We start from the raw sequence: 19,702 nt of genomic DNA on the forward strand, positions 1-19,702 counted from the left end.
TAAAACTAAATCAAACTTTTGAAAGTCTTAACGATCACCAAATCATATGAAATTTTGTAGAGGTGATCTACTCATATAGACCTAAGATATGAACGGTGGAGATGTAAAAATTCAATTGAGAAGTGGTGTAATGCCCTATTCCTAGAAAGTGGTCAAGGATCCCTGAATGGAAGAGGCTGTATATATATATATATAGAAATCTCTAGTAGAAGTTATAGAATAGAAAGCTCGAGACCTCTTTTGAAGACCGACAATCTGAGTCGGCGATGCGGATCCTATCTTCGCCATGGGCATTTCATGGCAACCCACCAGTGTCTCTCTGTTCCTATCACTTCCTATTACTGACGCCGACGTGCCTCTGTGGTCAAGGTTCATCTATGCATCCACAAAAGAGGGAGGATCGAGGCTTGAAAGTTTATGGGTTCCAAAGCCATCTCAGGCAGCTTCGGTGACCGTCTTCAATACATGAGGTATGAAATACGATCCTCTAGCTATACTCTACGTTATGGGATATGGATTCTGAATTCTGAATTCATTCGGGTTTTTAATGACTTTTGTTTTTGGGAGGTTTCGACTGCCGTCGCGGATATCGTTTTAGTGCCTTTGGTAGTACCTCGATTTGTCTTCGACTTAACCTCGATTGGAGAAGATTGAATTGAAAAATCTGTAATTAATTGGGAGAATCAAAGATTGGATCACCAGCTGATTTCATAAGAGTGGCCTAAAGCTTGTTGCGGGATAATGCATGCTCAGGAAACCAAAGTGGGTTTTGGACAGAAGGCTTATTATCAAAGGTAACTTTCAAATCCAAACTTGGGGTTGTGTTGGCTGGCTTGAGTAGATTACAAGTAGTATTAAATATAAAAATTAAGAATGGTTGTTTGGTTAATTAGGATGGTGACGTGATTATCTCTATATGATATAAGCTGTGTCCAAAGAGCTGGAACATATCAAATCATTTTATGAGTGAACTCGGAATGGTATTCATTCAGGTTGAGGTATTGGGATTTGAATGGATTAATATGATCAGCCACAAGTACTATGTTAAAAGACAGTACTCTAATTGTGAACTTGATTTTGTTCCAGATAAGACAATAAACAGGAACGATATTGGGCATATGAAATTTTGGTATTTGATCAACTGACAGTGGGTATTGATCATCCTGATGAAAAGAAATGGTTTTGTTTGTTAATATCTTGAGTTAATTGAAAGGCTAGGAGGAAGACTCTTAGAAGTATAAAATAAAGGATGAAAACACCTGGATTTGGATGTTTGCTATTTGTAAGTGTTATAGCTTAATTAGTTGTTTGCATGTTAATGAGCTACTGTACGAACGAAAGGGAGACTTTGGAATTGGACTATTTGATTATGAATATATGCTCTTAGTAATCAATTCAAATGATAATGCATATATTGGTATAAAGATATCAATGTCTACTAGTTGAACTTTAATTTGAAATATGAAGTTCACTGATAGAGAAGTGATATAAAGGAAATTGGTGGGTGTCCATAGTACAGTTGAGGAACATGTTATAGTTTGGAAAATTAAGTTCAGATATCATGGGTGAAAGATATACTTTTGGTTACACTTGGTGTCATCAACTCCATGTTAATGCAGATATTTATATATTGTTGGATTTAGGGACTCCAGCTACCCAGAACGTGTGGTGTTGGCCTAGGAAAGCAAATGGAAATCAAGCGGCAATATCCCAGGTAGGGGATTCTGGACTTGCCTCAATTAGTGTTTTATGCAGATGATATTAAAGTAAAGTGATTTATGCATGAAAGAAATATATTTTCGATTCCTTGTGAATCATTATTTGATGACCTGAGAGTGAGCGGGGCATAGCGACTTCTTTAGGTTTCGATCCCCTAAACCTCCGGAGGGGCTGTACGGACTGGAGGACGTCTAACATCCTTTAAGGTGTGGTGTCGCTCCTAGGCGGTATGGCGTAAATGGGCACTCTCGCTACACCTTGCCGGTGTGTATGATAATAATCATGGTAAGGTGGTAGTTGGCTTGAGATAGATCAGTCATCAGGTTTGTATATCTACTTTGGGCCCTACTTGCATTTTTACAAGAAATGATTATTTTAAACTGGTACGTATTATTTTCACTACTAGCCATGGCAAATGTTTTAAAATGTTTTCACACCTAGTTGGGGTAAAGTTTATTGAGCAACGAGGACGAAAGCTCATCCCTACAACAGTTTATGGATGCAGGTACTGTGTACGGAGACGAGACAGCTGAACGGCATTGGGTGTGGCTTAGAAATTCTATACTTCATGTTATTGTCAACATTAAATCCGTATAACAGGTTTCCTTATTTATCTGTCGTTGTATAGCCCTTGTTTCAGAGAGTGATGGATCCTAGCTTAGGTTTTATGAATACGCGGCACTGTAATGTGCTCGATTTGATGAGGTGCAAATCGGGGCATTACAACCGCAGCAGCTCCACCGTCTCGTGGCGGCGTCTAGGCGGCGCGACGACAAGCGGCGCCGTCCTAGGAATGGAGAGGAGGCTTGTGCGAACAAAATGGGACCAGTGGCGTCTCAATTGATGGCCGGACGGTCGAGTTCTGCTTCGGTGAAGGTTTGGCGTCAGTGAGCTCGGGAGGGGAGGAGAGAGAAACTGAAGAGGCTATTATGAAATTTAGGGTTTCTAAAAATAAACCCACAAATTTTTCTATTTATACACTTTCCAAAACGGAAACTAACTTTCTCTGTCCATAACTTTTTCGTACGACATCCGTTTTATGCATGTCGCATGTCTACGGATTCGTATCGCCAAACTCTACAACTTTCATGAAGAAAGTTTTCGAAAATATATTACGGATAAGAAAGTCAACGTTTGGCCACTTAAAAACAAAGTATCTTAAAATATTTGACTCTCGAAATTTCAACTTCGTATATACGAATAAGAATTTTCATAAAATAATCCTTCATTAATTTCAGAAATATTATAAGGAAATTGATATGAAAATCTGGGATACTACACTAAACAAGGGTAAAACTGGAAATACGAGATAATATTTAAAATGCTGGGTACACTTAATAATTTGTTGGGTACATTTAGCAACATTCCTAAACTTTCTTGTTTTTAATCCTTCTTGAAAAAATTGTGCGGCTAAATTAAAAGATTTTAAAGAAACGCAGGGCATGAATGTTCATTGCCACACTTCAGGCGTTTGCCCTAAATACTCGACCAACACACAACCTCCCTTTCCTCCTCCTCCTCCGCCACTGACCAATGACCATAACCCTCCTCCTCTTCATTCTCCTCCACTGACTAGAATCTGACCCTCCTCCACTCCTCATTCTTTGCCTCGGACCAGCTCCTATGCACGAAGACGAAGAATGCAATCAGAGGAACAATGATTCTTGTTTCATTTGTTGGAGTAACAAGAAATTCGGTTTCATCTACCTAGGTGACACTTTATGCATACAAGCATCATGGGGACTTTTATGGCATAAAAGTAAGCTCCATGAGCTAGAATAAACTCGACCCCCACCTTTAGCACGCTTACTAAAATGATCCAAGTCCACTGTAGCACCTCGCTTGAAACGGAGTTCCTCCACCATAGGTCTATAGCCACCCCATTGGTACCGGATCTACCAATTAGACAGAAGGATTATCCACCGATGATCGAAACCTTGCTAATTGAGCAGTTAAAGTCGATGCTGAAATGCAAAGGAGAGATAGATGGAGGTCCACCCTCCTAGAAAAGTGTTCGTACTACCTTGCAAACCCTAAGTCCTCTGCCCTAAGTTAGCACCCATAGAATTAGGGTTTATATGCACATGGTTAGGGTTCGGGTTAAGAACCCTAGAACTCTCAGTGCCCACAATTTTCACTGCAAAAGCCTCCGACTACTTGTACCTAGAACATATGGAGTTCCAATAGAGGGTACCATCATCAAGGCACCAAAGGAGTTGGTAGATGAAGAACACCCACAATTGTTTAAGGACTTTGACTATATGACATTTAGCAAGTTTTTCCTTTCAGCAGAAGCAATGGCCATGGCCTCAGCTATGCATTTATCGGGTTCTGCAGGAATCAATCAGTAACTGATGGTAGGGGTGGGCATAAAAAACCTAAATCCCGGTCCCGTCCCGATCTCGTCCCGAAATTTGATGGGATGGGACGGGATCTAATTCTAAAAACACTAGGCCCGTCCGTCCCTTCCCGTAGAGAAACAACGGGATGGGACGCGGGATTGAAAAGTTGTCAGGAACCCACCCCAAATTTCACCCTGAAACCCGAAGTAAATCCTGCGGAGGCCACCTCCAAGGAAAATTTACCGAAAAATTGGCATAACCTTCCTTGAAAATGGACAACCCTTCCTAACTAAAACACCTGCAAACACTTCTAACAGTTCCAACTCTAACCTAATAAACTCCTGGAGCCTTTGTGCTCCCCACAAATCACAACATCTCCCAATTTATATATACTAATCTAGCAAAAATCCCATAACTAACAATCACAGGTTCAGAGCAACTCTATTAGAGGAGATAGGAACTAGAAATAGAAATATGAGCGGAAGCTATACTATTGATTATGTCTCGTCTCCATGTACGCCCGACCTCAACTATGCTAACATGCATACTGAGCATTTTTAAAACGAATGGCCCAGGGGAAAACATTTGAAACTGTTAGAGTGAGTGGACAAAAATGAAATCAATAAAAATATTTATGCATTCCCTATTTAATTTTTCATAGAAATTATACTGCATGCGACAGCTCAAAGCTTTCTACTCACAAAATGACAAATACATAACTAGCTCCGGCCAGCCTCCAAAACTCAATAAAATGGAGCCTCTCAAGCTAAACTATATATAAATATATGTGTATGTATTTACACTCGTCAAACTCCTTGTACGAATTCTATGAACAAAATAGAAAAATAGAAATTCATACAAGGCTACTACCAATGCGTCTAACGCTCACGTCACACCATAATGAAATTTTACCTCATTATGACGGAAAAACAAGAGTGTATATACGTGTGGACTCCCTATATGAAAACCTATATGAATCAAATAAGAAAGTAGTTTTTATATAGGGCTATGACGCTTGTGTCTAACACTTACGTCATGCCATATATAATGGAATTTCAGCTCATTATAACGGACCAAGTACGTATGGCTAGCTAGCATTTATAAACATATTATCCTCATAAACATCCAATATACATATCAACTGAAAATCTCATTTTCGGTAACTCTCCAAAAGATGAAAAATTGCCAAATATCAAAGAAAGCAATAAATTTCAGCAGAATACTAACCGATCAACAATGTAATGCATCGTATGCTTTTAATTAAAACAAAAGTCCACTCACAACTTTAGACCTAAGCTCGACGAAATCCAATTCGCTCCTCAAGTGAGGTCTCCTCAAATCCTGGCACAAAAACCATGTTTAGGACCACACTTCAATTTCAGAATAAATAATACTTAAATAAATAACCTAAAACTCTTCTGCCTAACCCACTACCCTTTTTAGGGTTAAGCTTATCGGGTTCACGCTAAACTCCAACCACAGCCTTCTTACATTTATTTCAACATTCTGAAACAATAATAAGGAAAATCTAACGGTCGGATTCTACCCCATTAACCGCCAAATTCACCAATATTTCAAAAATCCAAAACCTATTCAAAACTCCTCCAAAAATTCTAAACTTCATACCATTAAACTCCCCTTAATATAACACATTTCAAACCATGAAAATCCCCCAAACAGCGGCGGCGCTGCCGGCGGAGCTCATACCATTAAACTTCCTTTAATATAACACATTTAAAACCATGAAAATCCCCCAAACAACGGCGGCGCCGCTGTCTGCTCCGCCGGTCGATTCCGGCGACCTCCAATGTCTACCAAAATTTAACAGCATCTTCCTCTCAACACATTTTAAAACTTTCCTAACTAGCACAAACACAAATTCCAAGCCTAAATAGGGTAATCGAACAAAAACATCAAATGAGCCCTAGAATTTCAACTCCATATTTCTCCTTACCTAACTCAAGAGAGGGTGAGACTTTTTGGGGAATTGCTGCACGGGAGGAGGGCTTTCTTTTGAGCCAAGCAGCTCCGGCTATGGCGGCCGGAGGAGAGAGTTCTGGCGAGAGAACCACCACGAACAGTTTGACCTTTCGGGAGAGATAACTCCCTCACGGCGGCGCTAGGGCAACTGACACTAGCCCAGGGAGGAAGCTGGGTCGAGGGCCGACCGATCGGGACCGGAGCGACGGTCTCAGGCGGTCGGACAACGGCGGACGGGCGGCTGGAAGTTCTGGCAAGGAGAGAACTCGGGGAAGAGGAGAGAGAGTCCGGGAGAGGGAGAGAAAAATATGGGTTGGGCTTTTCCAACTGGTTTCACCATCCCAAAACATTTAAAACCCAACATTAAAATTAACACCCCAAAAATAATACCCTAATAAAATTTACTTTTTACTAGCTAAAATTACCATTTTTACCGTCGTCACATTTTTCTCTTACGAATAACTCCACCAAAAAAGTCGTCCCCCAAAACCCCTCTAGGGACCAATTAAACTATAAACTCATTGACGAAGACGATAAAATTCTTATTAATACCAAGCTAGTAAATAAGGTAAAAATTTAAAAGTCGGGATGTGACAAAAATTGAGACCCGTCAGGCCCGTCCCGTCCCGTGTGAAATATAAGCTAATCTGAGCCGTTGGTTTTTTTAGATATTTTGATCTCAACCTTTCATTTTTGAACCCTCGTACTAACTCATCTCACTATGGCTGGCCGCAGTCTTTCCCTCTTTCAGTTTCCCTAAACGTCTAAAATGGAAATCGCTCTCAACCCAGCCAAACCTCAAAACCTCAATCGATGATGCCTACTTGAAATCCCAATCCAGCCAAACCTAAATCCCAATCCCACTCTTATCAAACGGCAACTCGACTCGGCCAGTCCTCCTTGAACTCCTCCACCGCCTCTTCTAAACTCACCGTCCGCTTCCTCCTCACCTCGGTGCCCGCCTCCTCTTCTCCTCGGCGCCCGCCTCCTCCTCGCTTTGGCGCTTGTGATAGCTTGACCTTATGAGAAGAAATTTTAAAACTCTTACTTGACATGAGGTATGGTGTTTCTTACTGAGTGGAAAAAACGGTTTGGGCGATTCTGTTGTTATCAGTTTCTTGTCGAATGCATATGCCTCTAATTCTTCATGACCTATAGAGTTTGATGGTCTGTATGTGGCTCCAGTACCTTTGCCCCATTATATTATGTGATGAATGAGCAATCAATTCGGTTTAGCGGTTGGTTCTGTACTTAGCTTCTAGGTGTTTTGTTGTCAAGTACGTTGATGCTGGTAAAGTCTCTTCCTTTTTCTTGTCATTTTCTTGTCTTAATTGATTGTCCTTCCTGCTTGTGTTGTCTCATTAGGTAGATTTCTTACCAAATTAAACTCAGCTTTGGTGTAAATTTAACTTGGAGAACAAGAACTTTAAGTCTCTAAAACAAAATTATAAGTTTCACTGATAGTAGATGTTTGAAAAAACAAGGCTTCCGTGATAAAATAGCAATAAACAAGGTTCCATTGCTCCTTGTACAAGTGCCTGTTGATTTGTGCTTTATGCATTTTACATCAATCTGGTGTTATCTGACTGTGCAACTGAAACTGCTACTATAATAGTGCGGTGTTGTAATTGACTGTTTCTGCAATTCTAACTTGTTGATATGAACTGTTGTAATAGAAGCATAGACCTGTTCACTACTTCATTCAAGTCATGCTACTTTCCAATTACAGTTATACAATAGTTCATTTTTCACTAGATTTCTTTATGCGAAGAATGAAGAGAAGTTATATGCACTCCCCGTCCGTATCAACTATATATTTCAGACTGATACATTTTGGGTTTTTTAATTTTTGTTCTTTAAACGTTTTCTTCGGTTGAAATTTTCTAATAAAGTAGAGTGTTTTGTTAAATTCTTTGAGACAAATAACTGGTAGGTCTTTGAAACTTAAACAGAGTTTGATTTTAATATGAAATTTTAGTCACTTGGCCGATTTTGTATATTGAGGATAACGGTTCTGCTCGTATCAAATGGGGGAGGATGCCATATACATATTACATTGTCTGCAGTTATCTGACATGCATAAATTGATTATCCCCTTAGGAGCTCGGTTGCCTTAGTTGATCAGGGATCATAACATAACCTGACATGTGAACTGATATAGTGATACCTCTAAAACTAACCAACAAGGGAACTGGAAGCAGGACAATAAATAATGGTTGTAACTCTAGTTTATGCAATACTAGAAACAGTACATTTTTATTTCTCTTTGTAATATTTAGACTGCGTGTCCATGGTTTTTATTGCTGTCAAAGTCTCTCTATGTCACATGCCTTGGAAATTTCGGGAATTTGATTTACTTGACCTTGTGATCAACTAGTCTAACTTGCATCTTGTGATTTTTTGTGGTAAAAAAGAACATCAAGAGAAGGGGAAGGTGGGGTGGCTAGAATGAAGCAAAAAGTCCTCAATGACTCTGGTGAAAAGCCAAATGGGAAAAGCATGCAGGAAATTTCTCGAAAACGATAGCGAGAGGAAAGAAAGTAATTGTGCGACCAAACCGGTATTGTCATTGATGTTTAGAGTTGAAATTGTTTGTATTTGGAGCAGCCAGCTTGGAGCAACTTGTATTGTTGTGCTATCAGATTCACTACTATGTTTTCATGTTTTCTTTTGAACTTTATGATGTGTGAACTTGAGTAATTGTGGATTATTGATGTTTCTCTAGTTTAATTCTAGTTATGAATTATGGATTGAGATGATGCAATCTTTATTTTATGTATTTATTTTTTAGTTTGGGCTTTTGATATTGGGCCGGGATGGCGGGATTAGGCCCGTCCCGTCCCGGTCTCATTTGGGAAGGGACTTGCGTGGGATCAAGTCTTAAAAACGTAAAGCCCGTCCCGGTCCTGTCCCGTGTGCATTGTCCGGGACGGGACGTGGGATGACCATAATCCCGTCTCATCCCGTCCCATGCCCAGCTCTAACTGATTAACTAGCTAGATAGTTGTAATGTGCTATCTAGCTTTTACAACTTTGTATCTACAACAAATCATGATGCATAATTTGACATCTTGGTGATAAATTGAAAAAAAAGACCATCTTTTTGGAAATGAATTCAACATTTTCGAAAAAACAGACCATCTTATGTTTAATAAATATAACAATTCTCACGCAAATACCATGTTATGTAGTGAAGAGTGAAGATTAATTGCTTTGTGGTTTACTATTTGAATGATTCCGGTAGATAAACATGCGCAGGCCTGACATATATATGTCACTACTGATGTTAGAGGAATTCACCTTGGGAAATGTAGCAATCTGAGTCTCTGATCACTTCCAATGGTGCATAGTTAAGACTGAATTGCCACTAGTTTTTGGGACCAGGAGAAGGGTCCCTTCATTGCCCTACAATTGAAAGTGAACACAGTATTATATGCGTTCTTATTGTACTCGGATTCCAAAGTCCAAACTGCAGCCTCCAAGTCTAATGTCCTTTTGTTCATACGAACCCAAGATCATAGTATAATAGTACATGTATGATCTAAGCTTCCAGCTCTGCCTATCAGTCAAGTGTAAATATTAGATGCATGTCCTTTTGGATTGGGAGGTTTTGGAATATGGTCCCCCTCCTTTGTATTCTTTTTTCTTTTAACATGAAGGAGTGATTGAAAATTAGAAATCAAGGACTCTCCTCTTCTATGATTTGATTGAGTTCTATCTCCCTCATCAGTCATTACCCTAAAAATAAAAATAGTTTAGCCCCATCCTCTGAATTGGTCATTGATCTCAGATTAGGATGTGTTAGACAACTTGAAAATGGAACTGTTTATTTTATATAATTGTCAATTCAAGAACTATGCATGCAATATAAATAAAACTATCTAGCAAAGAAGAAATCATTCATCAGAAAATGGGTTCAGACTCTCATTACCAGATTCCAGCCATAGAATTCTCAACCTGTTCAGCTAAATTGGACCGCGGAACTGAAAAGTGGTTCGGTTTGTGCAAGAGGGTTAGATAGGCTCGTGAAAACTATGGTTTTTTTGAAGTAGTATATGATAAAATACCTGTGGAGTTTAGAGCAGAAGTCCTCTCTGTGACGAGGCAATTTTATGGCCTTCCACTTGAGACAGAGAAAAAAAATGTCAATCCAAAGTCTCACCATGGTTAATATGGACAGTTCCCCAGGCTCCTTAATTTGTACGAGAGCTTTGCCATTGAAGATGCCTCCAACTATGAATCCCTTACGAGCTTCACACAACAAATGTGGCTTGATGGTCATGATCAGTTCTGGTAATATATAAGTTTTGTTGTGATATTCTCTCTTTACTTTATGCATGAGCAAATTAGGTACGTTCTCATTATGTTCACTCTTGTTTTGTGGTGTTTTTTCGATTTTGATTTGTTCGTTACGACAGTAACACTATGATTGGCATGGTGAACAAGCTGGATGAGCTGAAGGAAATGATTGACTTGATGATTCGTGATAGCTATGGTTTGGGAGAGAATCCAGATTCTATCATGCCAAGCAAGACGAAGATACAAGTACAGAAATACAGATCCGGCTCCTCTAAAGTAAGCAAATGGTAAAGTTAGTAAAGTTCATAAAATTCAGACTCTTTATATAATCTAATGGTTTCAAACATGACACATCATTCTCAGATTAATTTACTCTAAACCATGGTTAACTTAGGTTAAGTGTCTATTTTATGTTATTAATTAAATGGATACAATGTCATTAACAAAAAAAAAAAAATTCACGCCTCTTACCAAGAGCCATAGCCAATGGATTGACATAACAAGCCGTCTGCTAAGTTGATGGGAACAATCTTGTATTCATTTTTCACTAGTCTTGCAATTCCAAAATCAGTAACCAAAACTGTCTTGTCATCATCTAGTAGAATATTGTTGTTCTGAGATCATAATGTACAAACTTTTGATTGTTTAGTTTGAGAGGATTTCATTTATTCAAACACATAATCGATATTCAGATCATGGGGTATGCAGATCGTTGCTAAACTTCGAAATTGGTTGTTTATTCTTTTGTTTTTGGAATTTGTATCGAGTTCTAATAACACGCATATGGTGTTCAATGAAATGATACACTGAATTTCCCATTCTTTCATACTTCAATACTCCATATAAACCTAGTGCAACAATACTTTAGCTTCATGAAACTTGTGTTAGCAACTGAAAATAATTACAAGGCATGATCGATGGTGGAGTAAATAAATATGTGTTCCTTATTAAGATTATATTTGGTGAGTCCCCTCCCTTTTATTCCTTGCTTGTGTTTCACTGCTCGTCATTAAATCATAATTGTAACCTCCTAATTTTTATTTTTAGTTTCTTTTTGTTAACTACATTGAACCCATTCAATTAAAAAATATATATAAAAAGATACTTAACTCAAGTTTAAACCATGGTTTTATACTAAATTAAATAAAGAGTGATATGTCATGTTTGAAAGCCTTAGATTAGATAGAGTTTGAATTTTATGAACTTTACTAACTTCACCATTTGTTCACTTTAGAGGAGCCGAATCCCATAAATACAGTGCACCTCCATTAGGGGAGTATATGAATGGGCTCAATGCTCACACTGACAAACAATGGACTGCAATCCTTTGTGACAATCAAGTTTCAGGGCTTGAATTTGAAACTAAAGACAGATCACAATGGTTCAAGTTGTATCTGCCTCCTACTTTCTTTGTCTTTATTGTTGGAGATTCTCTTATGGTACATTTCTAACATATAACTTAGATATGAACATATTCAAAGCTAGAATTGTACTTATTGAACCAACAGGTCTACTTATATATATATAGATTTTCTTTTTTTTTTCCGATTAGTATAAGAGCAACTTTAGTAGACTCTTTATTTTAGTTTTTAGCTATTTCAGAGAGCGTGTTTAGTTTTTTTTGATATTTTGGAGCTCCAACAGACTAGCCAAAGTTTAGCTATTATAACTTTTAGCTATTTCACTAGCTAAATATAGAGAGCGAGATGACTCATATGAGGCTAGCTATAATTTAATACATTCCTTATAAGATATTTTATATGATATATAAATATATTTAAACTATTTAATCTTTATTTGAAGAATAATGTTGATGTAATGCTAACTAAAATAGAGAACATTGATGCAGCCACATTTTTAAAGTGGCTAGCCAAAATGACATTTTAGCTAATTTGACAAAAATTTTACTTAAAAATGGCTAGCATTGCTAAACATGCTCTAAATATTCAAGCCACCTTTTCAGTAGGCTGAACTCTAAAGCTTAGTTGTGAAGACTAATTGGATATGTGGACGATCTTCTTATTTACTTACAGGCATGGAGTAATGGAAGAATGCAGCAAAGCATCGAGTCATGATGTGTGGAGAAAAAGAACGATATTCGTTTGGAGCATTTGGAATTCCAATAGAGGGTACCATCATCAAGGCACGAAAGGAGTTAGTAGATGAAGAACATCCACAACTCTTTAAAGACTTTGAGTATATCGATTTTACCGAGTTTAGTACTTCAGAGGAAACAATGGCTTCAATGGAGTCAGCTATGCATATTTGGGCTTTTGCAGGAATCAGTAGCTGACTATCTAACAAGCTCTTTACAACTTTTTACATATCTGCAACAAATAATGATGCATAAGCAATCAGTACCTAAAAACCGTCATAAGCGATACGTTGTTGGTGTTATTTGATGTTGTGTGGCTTTGAGATTTTGATGATGATGAGATCAACTTGAACTTGAACGTTCTTGCAATTGGGTGATTGATTTGGTTTCTTCCCGGGCTCATTTGGGTTTGCCCGTTATTACTGAAATATTCATTTCTCACTAAAAATAAAGAGAGGTTGCTAATGGCTGTGTCAACGACTACTGCTAGCTTTTCCTCCTTTGATGGGCTGCTATAGTTTTTTTGTTTTTAAAGAAAAATAATTTGAGTAAGCAGGAATAGGAATAATCGTCTTAACCTGAAATTTTGTTAATAAGAAAAAAGAAAAGAGTACAATAAGGCTAGTGGACTATCTAATACTAAGCCTCAAAATGAAACACTCCATCAAAGTCTTTAGGCTTACTACAAAACATTGAAATAGTACAATAAAGAAAACAAAGAATAAAAAAAAATACATGATCAAGGAAGCCACCGGCATGACCATCACTTCGTGCATGTATTTCGTGACGGGCTGTTATAGTTGGGGTTGTTTTGCTTTTCTTTTCTATTTATTTGTAATTTTGGCCCAAAGTTTATGTTGGGCATTTTGTTTTTTTTTTAGAAATTTTAAATACACATCTCTAATATCTTAATACACACTTCTTACTTAATACACCACCTATTAAGTTTTTCATTTCAGTATTATACTTAATACACATATCAAACTACCTAAAATGCTCTTAATTTATGAAATATTCCATTATTTAATATAATTAATATATATTTACTATTTGGTACCTCTTTTTACATATTATTTCGTCTAATTTTTGCTAGAAATTTTTGGTTATCATCGTTCAATTTATAATTAAATGATTATTGTTATATCCCAACTCCAAATCACCAATACAAGTTTTCAAAATTCACAAGCTAGTAGAAATGTAGAAGTACAATAGCTATTAAACATAGATAGCTAGTTATTCGATAAAACATGTCATGATAAAGATGCAGTACTTGACAACATGATCTGCAAGATCAAACTAAAGCTGATACAGATAAAAAAAAAAATTTTTAAAAAGAAGAAGAACAAGAAAAAGACAACTCAAATGAATTGTGGAGAAGAGTTGAGGTTAGGGGAGAAGACGTGTTTTCGATGATTTTAGGGTAGAAGATGTTGAAAAGAATACTTCTAGCGCGATATATATATATATTTTTTTAATAATGGATGTTTATTTTGGTCATTTAGCTTACCTATAAAATCTCAATAAAAACATAAAATAATAGAAGTGTGTATTAAAAGATTAGGGATGTGTATTTAATTTTTTTTTTTTTCCGAAGTGAACATATGTCCTTTGGTCCTGGGAAATAAATTGATGTTTTGATGTGTTCAATAGGATGTGTTGAGATATGAATTGTTCAAGATGCTGATATATACAACTATCAACCAAGCTATTTTAGGCAAGATATCGATGTGTTGAGATATGAATTCTACATCAGTAAATTTAGATCTTGTTTATAAGTTTATAAAGGTAATTTAGGTCACTCCATACGTTGTTAATTGATTTTGGATGTGAACCCTAGATTAATTCATCATGGTATCAGAATGGGTTACCCACATCCACGTGTGGCCATGTGTGAATGCCTAATGACCACACAAGACTCTGTGTCACCCAATATCGATCAAATCTCGATTTCGCTACCTTGTAACGAGTTTTCAGAAACAGAAACACAAAATCATAGTACATAATCAAATTGAAGAAAATACATAAGGCGCTAATCGCCATGGATCACGATCATATACTCGTCAACACAAAGAAAGTGAGAAATTCAACACTTACTTGATCAGAAAGGCGACTTCTTCGCTCTTCAAAGCAGTGACGCTTCTTCACAAACCTTCAAACTTCACTGATCTCTCTTTCTAATGAAATAGAGTCGTGTATCAAGTGCAGGCTCCAGTCGATCACTACTTTATATACAATCTCGAAAAATCATCCTGTCGTTCAATCGACAACTCTGACACACGTGGAAGTCACACGATTCCATTACCAATTGAAAACCCAATCGTCGAATCGCGAAGCTCTAAAACAATGCTAACAAAATCGAAAGGGCTAGGAGTAATGATTGTTCAATATCCATTCGGTTCCACAATGAAATCAATCACGAGACATTAGATTCCGATCGCACACTAACCATGAGAGTGGTAATCAATCATATGTTGCGAACAAATCATTTACCCGAACGAAACACATTTTCGGTTGCAACCAATCCATACACACACAATCCAGATCTCAAACGGCTTCAAACAGCCACGGCTACTCATAGCCTCATGACGATAGCCCTGGGATCAAAGTGACACCTGAGGGTCAAAAGTTCACTCCCTAACTTAAACGTCAATATGCTAGCACATATATCAATTCTTATTGCAATCATGGGATAGAACATGACATTTGTAGGTAAAAATCATGCCCATCACGATCGGGTCAGTTAGGGCCGCTTCCCATCACCCATGTTGTGTCCGCACAGGTCCATCCCCTCATCCGAGCATTCCGAATGGGTAATCTTGACCAAGCACGAAAAATTCCTCGCTCACGGAGTTGGGGAACTCCTTAGGGATCATAGCTTAACCATATTCGAACGCATTTGAATGCATTTGAATGCTTAACATGCGAGCGCTATCACTAATGTCTTTTGCTTAAACTCCCCAACCAAGTCATTCTCCTTACTTGAAGACTTGAGGGACTTGTTGTGGGAACTTATGTCGAGCGCTTTACTAAGCCTTGTGCATGTGTTCTTTACCTTCAGCTCCGCGTTGAGCACTTCTCAGCCGAACATGTGGACTCGCGTGTGCGGCCCGATCTGAAGCCCACATCTAGAAGCTTCCTTCCGAGGAACGAATAACAACTGTTCTCATCAGCTGGCAAAAACTGCCAAGACAAGCTCGTTCCTCCGCGCTTATAAATAAAGGCCTCGCCTCACTCTCAAGGTAACTTAACTCATTCCCCATTCTCCCTTCCCCATTTGTCTGCAAATGTCTAACTTGAGCGTTGGAGGGTGATTGTCCGTATTCGTCCGGACGCCTCTATAACCTCGTGTTTATCTTGCAAGTCGCTTTTCTGGTAATTCCGAGTCGAGCGGTTTCTAGCCGATCGACTCTGCCAATTTCCACAAAATCACTTACTCTATTTTTACGACTTCAACATAATCACATTGCAATCTCTACATGCGTTATGAATGTAATTATTAATATTTTTGATTAAAAAAAATCTACATAACATAACTGTCTCATAAAAAGGATGTACAATATAAGAAATATTTACCTAATATTTACCCTTCAACCATCATGATCTTGATATCTTGGTGTCTACTACACCTTTTAGCACTTTAATTGTTTTGTGGTTTGATCGTCGACTGCCATGTTATAGTATTTCTATTCAAGCCTCACGAAATGGACGTCGATAGGATCGATGAAGTTGTAGTTTTTTTTTTTTTTTTTTTTTTTTTGTAGGAATCGATGAAGTTGTAGTTTGACATGAGAGAAGTGTAAAATTTCAATTAATTATAATGATGAGTGCAAATTTCAATTACGATATACTCAAAATATAGATTTTTTTTAGGTTGATCAAGCGGTGAGGCTATGGAGGCTGTCTGACGGAAAACATCATGTCGACCTGTCGTAGGACCACCAAGCAGAAAAATTTGGCGGTGGCGACTATAGCGAAATAGCTAAAGAATTGCATTGATAAGCAATTAAAATTAGGGCTGGCAATTTGAACCGACTTCCGAGCCGAGCCAACACAGTCGGTAGCCGAAAAGTCGATAACCACGAGTCTCAGCTCGGCTAAGCCGTACCAAGTACGTATCTCGGCTCGGCTACAGTACACGATTTTTGTATACCGTCAGTATACCGTACCAACCGATGTACGTATATACATCTTTAAATGCAAAATATTTAACACTATGCAAGAGCTGGGACTCGAACCCAGCACCTCGTACATGAAGAGTCTTGCATGTAATTGGAATTTTGGTTGATATGCTTAGTTCAATAGTTTCTGCCTTGTGATGGTGATGACTTTGTCGAACTATTGTTTGATTTGTTTATGCCTTTCTGTGTTTTGATGCTAATTTTGTCCATTTGGCTCAGGTTTGTTTTTTTTATGCTAATTCAATTGTCTTCTAGGGGTCGTTGAAGATTTGTTTGATCAACTTCAGACTCGAAATTAGGGGCAGGATGTCAAGAAGCAACAGAGAGGTTTCAAAGTTTAAAAACGAGGTTTGTGATTTTATTTCCATCTTCTTTTTTATACGAAATCACTTGTGATTATCCTTTGCTATGGAATCGAGATTTGAAGCTCGAGCTTTGTGAATGATGAAGTCGGCATCGAGATGTCAGAAACAAAACAAAATATTTGGTTTTTGCAGTGAATTTGAATCACTGTTTTTGCAGGTTCGGTTGGAGACCCAGCTGTACCACTACCAACCAAAAGTTTGGTATACCGAACTGCCAGGATACTAACTTCATCGGTCGGTTGTGGCATCGAAATTTCCTTACCGTTGGAAGTTGGTACGGTAGGCAGTTTGAGAGTTTTTTATCAGTAACCATACCAAGCCTAGCGAGAAATTTTGAGAAATAGCCATAATTTGATCACCAAATTGATATTTAACCATATTTTGTACAAGAGTTAAAAAATAGCCATATGATGGTATCAAAAGTCTATATTACCCTTAACGAACTATTCAATTTTTTTTTTCTGGTCTGAGAACCATTCACTTTTTCTTATCTTTTCATCGTGACTTTTATTCCTTTCTTCTACTTCTACGACTTCTAGTTCGTAGTTGTGTATGGTTTAGAGTCAAAACCAAAATACTACCTTATTGACTTGGAATCAAAAAAATTGTGTTGAAGGTATGTATATCGTTAATCTCTTTGTTTTTCTTTTTATTAGAATTCAATGATGACTTAAGATCAGATAGAACAATGGTTAGGATTTTTATTATGCTACTTGACGATTTTAGGGTTTGAATTAGGGTTCTTCAAGAGTTTTTAGATCGAGTATTTTAAATTTCTCACTATGAAATCATGCTTAATTTTTCGTCATGTTATGGGTTAGCGAAAACATTCTTTAAGCAATATTTGAATTTGTGAGATCAAATTTGATTACGCGCTATGTTTCATGCTTACTTGCAAAGAGAAAAGTCAAAATTTGAAACTCACTTGCATAGTTATGTTTGGCTTGCATCACTGTTTACTTTTGTTTCAGTACTGTTGTCTCATTTGGTTTGCATGCTTGACAACAATATTAATGTCTGTACAAATTTCTTACTGAGCAACTTGTCAATTTGTCAAATAACCTTCACCTCATGTACACAATTTAAGGATTAAATGAATCTTCTTGTTGTTATGTTGGCAATTTGTCAGATACCCTCACTCGATTATGTTATTCCATAAAGCATCATTGATAGACAATTAACATACAAGTGTATCTCTATTTCTTTCAGGAAAATGAGTCAGTTCATGATTATTTTGTACTATGGTGGAAAGTGGGTTAACTCTCAGTATACAGGTGATCAATCAAAATCAATGATAGTCTTGAAAAATGTTACATACCAAGAGCTTCTAAATGAGTTGTTTCATCGGATTGGTATTAATCCAGCGGTACAAAATGAAAGTGCATTATCAATATAAGAGCAGCGTAGGGGTGTGCAGCACAACGGAGATAGTTGACAACGAAAATGTAGCTAGCTGGGTATGTGATAGCCTTGCAGTGCAACCTAATAAGATTCTGTTATATATTATTTTGGAATGCAGCTTATCAAGATTTGTAAGTGAAAGTAATCAAGGTATGAACTGTAGACTTGACCCACCGTTTCAATATGATGATGGTGCTCAACAATTTTCTCTACTAAACTTGCAGATCATATTCCGGTTGCATTGAGCTCCCCCTATGAGCCATTAGTAGCAAACTCTGGGTTGGATAATGGTGATGATAGAGAGGAAGATGAGCATCTGAATTCCAATTGGGATAATGAGAGTCCAATGGACGATGTCGAAATTGAAACCGAGCAACCTACGAATGTCGAGTCTGCTCCATCATCTTCTTATCGTAGCAAGAGAAGGCACGTAGAAGACTATGAGAATGTTGCAATTGTAGACACCAATCAAGGTTCTAAAAATCGGTCTGGGCGGCCGCCTAGGCGCTCGGCGATGGCTGCCCGTCCCGATTTCAAGCAAATCGTGTGGTCTGGGTGGCTGTCCGATTTTCGATTGATTACTCGGGCTGGGCGGCGATTACTCGGGCTAGGCGGCGATTACCTGGGCTGGGCGGGTGGGCGGGCTGGCGGGATGGGATTCTCTCAACTGGAAATCGTCTTTGATATTGTCCACGTCCATGAGAGATAGGAACCTTTGGAGCCTGAGTTGAAGACGATAGAGAAGAAGATGAAGGGAACAGAATAAGGAGACGTGGGTTTTTAGTTCTCTATGATAATTGAGATGAGGTTATCTACTACATTAGGCTTAATCTAATTGGGTCTGGAAAGATATTGACTTTACTGATAAGTATTCCTTTAATAGCTTTTACACAAATTAATCCAGTAATTGTTATCCGTTTTTCTAAGGACAAGGTTTAGGATATAGTTTATTAGGTGATTAAAAATTATTTAATATTATATTAAATGATTAATTAAGTAAATAATTGCTTGTTATAATAATTATAGGCATTATTTATATAATTATCTATTATTAAAAATAAAATAAATAAAAAAATATAAATCCGATTAATCCCCGATTAATCTTTTCGGCGCTGTCCGCCCGACTACCGCCTAGCGTTTTTTAAAACCTTGAACAAAACATACAACGTAAAATATTAAATATCTCGATACAAGTAAAAACAATATTTCACTTGAAACAATAAACATTTTGTATAACCGACATAGATGCTTGGCAGGTAGGTTGGATTTGAAGATCACCAAATGAACACAAAATAGTAACAAAAATCATCAAAAACAAATTTA

At 37.6% G+C, this 19,702-nt stretch overlaps 1 protein-coding gene and 1 non-coding gene across 2 annotated transcripts; both read left to right on the top strand.

Annotated features, from left to right (window-relative positions):
• Positions 1 to 397: 397 nt before the first annotated feature.
• On the top strand, positions 398 to 2,563 carry LOC101299356. The gene is made up of 4 exons (XM_004293068.1): positions 398 to 794; positions 1,644 to 1,714; positions 2,212 to 2,262; positions 2,360 to 2,563. The coding sequence occupies exons 1-4, from the start codon at positions 746 to 748 to the stop codon at positions 2,561 to 2,563; spliced, it is 375 nt and encodes a 124-aa protein (XP_004293116.1). The 5' UTR covers positions 398 to 745.
• Positions 2,564 to 9,943: 7,380 nt separating this feature from the next.
• On the top strand, positions 9,944 to 12,464 carry LOC101309795. Its single transcript, XR_184084.1, has 3 exons — positions 9,944 to 10,334; positions 10,460 to 10,616; positions 12,374 to 12,464. It is a non-coding gene; the product is annotated as an uncharacterized LOC101309795 (transcript).
• Positions 12,465 to 19,702: the final 7,238 nt, after the last annotated feature.

The sequence above is a fragment of the Fragaria vesca genome, linkage group LG2, assembly GCF_000184155.1.
Source record: "Fragaria vesca subsp. vesca linkage group LG2, FraVesHawaii_1.0, whole genome shotgun sequence".
In the NCBI taxonomy this organism is placed as follows: Eukaryota; Viridiplantae; Streptophyta; class Magnoliopsida; order Rosales; family Rosaceae; genus Fragaria; species Fragaria vesca.

Coding starts and splice junctions, on each gene's coding strand:
- LOC101299356 (XM_004293068.1), top strand. CDS start 746: ATGCTCAGGAAACCAAAGTGGGTTTTGGACAGAAGGCTTATTATCAAA. Junction 1,715..2,211: donor ATCAAGCGGCAATATCCCAG/GTAGGGGATTCT, acceptor TCCCTACAACAG/TTTATGGATGCAGGTACTGT. Junction 2,263..2,359: donor AGACAGCTGAACGGCATTGG/GTGTGGCTTAGA, acceptor CCCTTGTTTCAG/AGAGTGATGGATCCTAGCTT.